Below are 5,004 nucleotides of genomic sequence, written 5' to 3'. Positions count from 1 at the left end.
TGACTCCTGAGAGGCCTCCAGCCTCTGGTTCGCCAAGGTTGGCAAGTCTACAGTTGCTTCCTGGAACCTGGAGAGCCCAGTGCTTGACTTCATAAAGAGGACACAGGTGTCCAGATTCCCACGACCTCTGACTTGGGCTCCCCCTCCCACTGCCTGGACACCCCAAAAGTGGCCTGTTTTGTGAGCTCAGTTTCAATGGGAACAGAAACGGGGCTTAAGAAAAGAGATTATTTACTCACTCCACAGAGAAGATAACCAAGTAAATAATGCAATATCCTAAGTGGCACCCACGCCCTGCCCCCTTCCTCTTGTGGGCTTCCTGGATCATATAAAAAGCCACCTGATGCCCCCATACACACACTACAATACCACCCCGCATCCAGAGACAGCCAAGCCTCCTAGACTCCACCATGAAGATCGCCATCATAATCACTGTTGCCATGCTGTCCATCTGCTGCAGCTCGGGTGAGTGCCCAGGGTCCCTTCCCCAAAGACAGAAGGAAGTGGCCGGTCCCTCTGTGGCTGCCTGGCAGGCCTCCATATGCTGATTCTCAGAGACACTGAGTCTGATGACCAACACTGTTCTGTGATCTTGGGGGAAGCATTGAGCTGTTAGAAAGTTTAGAATCACACCTTACAAATCCTGAACCCCTGCACTCCGGGGACCAGGGAGGCCTGGACAGGAGATGGGGAGGGCCCATCTAAACCAGTACATCTGCCCCAAAATGGAGTAGGGATAAGGAACCTTTTGAAGCCCAGTTGCTCAAGATGCCAAGAGCTCTTAAAACAGCCTCCAGGTTAGGGGGCATCCCCACCCAACTCTGGCAGTCAGTCCGAAGGTGAAGCAGAGACTCTTGCCCTCTAACCCAAGCCCAAGTCTCTTGCTCTGGGAGGAAAGGAATATTCCAGAAAGAGATCTTCCCTTTGGGAAACTGCCAATCCTGGGTGGAGTTTTCTAAACATTCTGTCCTCTGGATAAAGAATCAGAGGCCTCTGGATAGTTGCTGCTATCACTGTGAAGAAAGGAATGAGAAATGAGAGGGAGGAAAGAACAGAAAGGAGGGAGGGAGGGAGAGAGGGAGGGAGGGAGAGAGGGAGGAAAAGAGGGAGGGAGAGAGGGAGGGAGGGAGAGAGGGAGGAAAAGAGGGAGGGAGAGATGGAGGGAGAGAGGGAGGGAGAGAGGGAGGGAGGGAGACAGGGGGAGAGGGAGGGAAGGAGGGAGACAGGGGGAGAGGGAAGGAGGGAGAGAGGGAGGGAGGGAGACAGGGGGAGAGGGAGGGAAGGAGGGAGGGAGGGAGACAGGGGGAGAGGGAGGGAAGGAGGGAGACAGGGGGAGAGGGAGGGAAGGAGGGAGGGAGGGAGACAGGAAGAGAGGGAAGGAGGGAGAGAGGGAGGGAGGGAGGTTAGTTCAATCTCTCTCTCTCCAGGCACTTTGTGCTTCCAGAATAGGGTTAGGAGAACTCCTTCCATCAGTTTTCCCCCCTCCTCTCAGACAATGCTGTACTATTTTTCTAAAAACAAACCCTAAGTAATGTACTTGAAAAGGTTCATGGTGCCCATGCATACAGGTTTTATGACCAAGGAGATTTAGACCAAAGCAAAGCAAAGTGGGAGTGGCTGTTTTTATGGAACACTTTTGTTTTCAGAGGAAATGACATTATTTTTGGATTAAAATGTTTATTAATTAGGTATCAATGCTGTGCACAGAGGTGGGTGGCTCAGCAAGACAGGGCTAAAATTCGTGAAGGGGTGGACTGGCAGGATATATGCATATCAATGTGTTCACATATTAAAACTAGTAAAACTAGTCACTGTCCTCAGCCATTTTACACACTATCCCTTTCATTTTCATAACAACCCAGTGAAGTAGAGAGTTTGTTCCCATTTTTCAGATTAGAAAACTGAGCCCCTGGAAAATGAAATACCCTGCCTGGCGACATTATAGAGAGAGTTTAAGTTGAAGTGACTATTGTTTTGGTTTTGAGACAGAGTCTCATTTTGGTCTGAATTCACAGCCATCCTGCCTTAGTCTCCGCAGTGCTATGAGTTATATAAAATATGTGAGCTATCTTTCCCAGCTGGGGTGGCCATCGCAACAGGAGTAAGGCCCTGAGTCAAAGCAGTGAGGCCAAGTTTGCACACAATGCAGAGAATTCCAGGGCAGGAAATTTGAGGCCAGGCTAGAAGATGGAGGCAAACAGGGTAGGAAACCATGTTCCCAGGAGACAGCCATTGCAGGAAACATGGTGAGATGGCTTGTCTGCAAACTGACTATTGCCATCAGACTAGAACGCATATATGCAGTCAACTTCCAGGCCAGGTTTAGGGACCATGGTGGGCTCGCATAAGGGCTGTGTCACATGCCTCGGTAACATGTGGCACAGACCACCACTAGCTGTGGGTGAGGAGCATTCTGATAGAAAGCAAGGTTCCCAGAAGCCTCCTCCCAGTCCCCACACTGCAGCAAACAGCCAGACTGGCAGTTGTTCCTACCCACTGTGTCTAGAACGATGACAGAAAAAATGGCCAACCCAAGCCAGGAATCCAAAGGCGGCTCAGGAAAGCCAAACGCTGGTTGTAACCTAGAAGGTGCTCACTTGGAGCCTCACCAATCTTACATTCCACTCCATCACCCAAAGGCTGCTATCTCTTGCTGACCAGACTGACTGGCCCAGCAGGGTGCTGGCCAGCTTTTAGAGAAGCTGGGTCCATGTACTTTCTCTTGCCTGAACTCCAGCCTCTTCAGACGCCTGCCCAGGATTTTTTCAAGTCCTTGAGTTCCTCTTCATGGGCTCAGAGTCCAGTTATGAGGCAGCCCTGAAGTTTTACAACCCTGGCTCAGACCTGCAAAATTCAGGGATCCAGCTGAAGAAGTTGGTGGACACCCTCCCCCAGAAGACCAGAATGAACATCATGAAACTCTCGGTATGTAACGTCCGTCACTCACATTGTTTCTAAGTGGTTCCCCAACTACAGTTTCATACCATCTGGGGAGTTACAAGGCTAATGGATAGCCTTGTCATGTCCCTTGTGTGTGTGGGGGGGGTCCATACATGTGTGTGCGTACTTGTTTTTTCTTTTGTTTTTGTTTGTTTTGTTTTGGGGGGGAGTTCTCTCTGAGCTAACCTCACTGTCCTCAAGCTCCTAGGATCATGTGTTCTTCATAGCTCAGCCTCCTGAGTAGCCAGGACTACAAGCTTGTACCAGCTCACCCACCTCTGCTGATTTTTTCCCCCAAGAATTTTATTTATTTATTGTGTCTATGTATGCATCGCACATGTGAAGATCAGAGGACAATCTTTAAGGAATTGGTTCTCTTCCTTCCAGCATGGGGCTCCTGTGGATCAAACTCAGGTGGTCAGCTTTGATGGCAGGAGCATTTATAGCTAAGCCATTTTGCCTGTCTTTTTTTTTTTTTTAATTATCACTAGGCTTTTAAAAAAGTCATCCAAAGCCAGGCATTGGTGGTGCACACCTTTAATCCCAGCACTGGGGAGACAGAGGCAGGCGGATCTCTGTGAGTACGAGGCCAGCCTGGACTACAGAGCTAGTTCCAGGACAGGCTCTAAATCAATACAGAGAAACCCTGTCTGGAAAAAAAAAAAAGAAAGAAAGAAAAGAAAACCATCTAAGGCCTGCCCTGAGCTCCTCTCAGAACTCACTGTTTTGTCTCTGTTAAGTCTGTGTACTTCGTCCACTTCTGAGGGTCACTCACCATTACATTGGGGGGGCTGTTTCTTTATTCTAGGAGATAATCCTAACAAGCCCTCTGTGTAATCAAGACCTAAGCATCTAAAGCTCACCAGACTTCAAAGATACTCCCCTGATAACAGCTCCTGTCCTTGCCCTGGGCCTCTGTGACCTCCCTGCACCAGCCCTGCCTTCCTCTATGCAATAAACTTCAAGCATCTCATTTGCCTGTGTTCACAGATGCTTTTATCCACCTGTTGGAGCCAGAAGGTTGGTCCTGGAATGAGTGGAGTGAACCAGAACTGGGGAGGGAGGGTCCTGCCCTGGGTCCACACAAGGAATCCCAGAAGGCCTCTTCCCTCTAGGCTCCTGCTATGTCCCATCAGGAGAATGTAAAGTAGTCTAGTTAGGTCCCACCATTTGTTCAAGGCTCAGCTTATCCCTCAGACCTGTGATACCACCCCTCCCTTCCCAAGTCTGGTCCAAAATGTTATTGGATTCTAACTCCATCCTCTGGGCTATACTGTTCCAGCCAGGAGCCTGATGGGTGTCCCTTAGCCCTTCTTTGTCCACTCAACTGAGGAGACCTCTGGAGTCATTCACTCTGTCCATATCCACAGGCTACACCATCGTCACTGGCTGCTACAAACCCAGAGGCCCCTTGCCAGGTTCCCAGCTGACTTACTGCTAAGCAGTTCAATGAGTGCAACCTACCACAGGGAGTTTAATCACATGGAAGGACTTAGCAGCACCCACATGCACCCCATCCTTCAAAGCATACAGCACACTGACCGTAAACGTTCAAGGTCAGCACAGGGCCCACGCCAACCCTCGTCTCCCTCTGCTCACCCATACCTTCTCCCCTGCCCTTAGTTTCTAAAAAGCCAAGTCCCGCCTCAAGACCTTTGTACAGGCCACACATGCTATCAGCTGCCCAAAAAGATGTTGCGTGGTTCAGAATCTGCCCTAATATCAGTGAGCCCTCACTGGAGCCAGGCTACACCATCCGAAGAAGTTAAACAAGAGTAGATGGAGGAGGTCTGTGCAGAAGAGCTGCGGAAAGAGGGAGGGCCGAGGCAGAGGGCACCTGAACAAGGAGGCTGTGGCAGAGAGGCCTGCCAAACAGCCCAGCCAGCGCCTAGAAGCTACGTGGGAGGGCGCGGGCCATGCGTGCCTCGAGGATCACAACCACGAGGGGGCAGTGTAGTCCACTCTGGAACTCTGACCGGGCCCCAGCCCCTTGGCTTTTGGGAGGAGCAGATGATAAATCGTTCTCTAGCATCGATCTTGAATCGTTTCGTCTCACTTCTAAAA

The 5,004-nt window shown here is 50.4% G+C and overlaps 1 protein-coding gene across 1 annotated transcript; it reads left to right on the top strand.

Moving 5' to 3' along the window:
• The first annotated feature begins 335 nt into the window (after positions 1-335).
• Positions 336-3,913, top strand: Scgb1a1 (secretoglobin family 1A member 1). Its single transcript, XM_051193912.1, has 3 exons — positions 336-465; positions 2,738-2,925; positions 3,749-3,913. Exons 1-3 carry the CDS (start codon positions 411-413, stop codon positions 3,794-3,796), a joined length of 291 nt encoding a protein of 96 aa, XP_051049869.1. The 5' UTR covers positions 336-410; the 3' UTR covers positions 3,797-3,913.
• Positions 3,914-5,004: the final 1,091 nt, after the last annotated feature.

The sequence above is a fragment of the Phodopus roborovskii genome, unplaced genomic scaffold (genome assembly GCF_943737965.1).
Source record: "Phodopus roborovskii unplaced genomic scaffold, PHOROB, whole genome shotgun sequence".
Taxonomy (NCBI): Eukaryota; Metazoa; Chordata; class Mammalia; order Rodentia; family Cricetidae; genus Phodopus; species Phodopus roborovskii.
Note: the sequence above shows the minus strand (reverse complement) of the source record. Positions and strands in the feature narration are given on the sequence as shown.

Coding starts and splice junctions, on each gene's coding strand:
- Scgb1a1 (XM_051193912.1), top strand. CDS start 411: ATGAAGATCGCCATCATAATCACTGTTGCCATGCTGTCCATCTGCTGC. Junction 466..2,737: donor GTCCATCTGCTGCAGCTCGG/GTGAGTGCCCAG, acceptor CCTGAACTCCAG/CCTCTTCAGACGCCTGCCCA. Junction 2,926..3,748: donor TGAACATCATGAAACTCTCG/GTATGTAACGTC, acceptor TCTTTATTCTAG/GAGATAATCCTAACAAGCCC.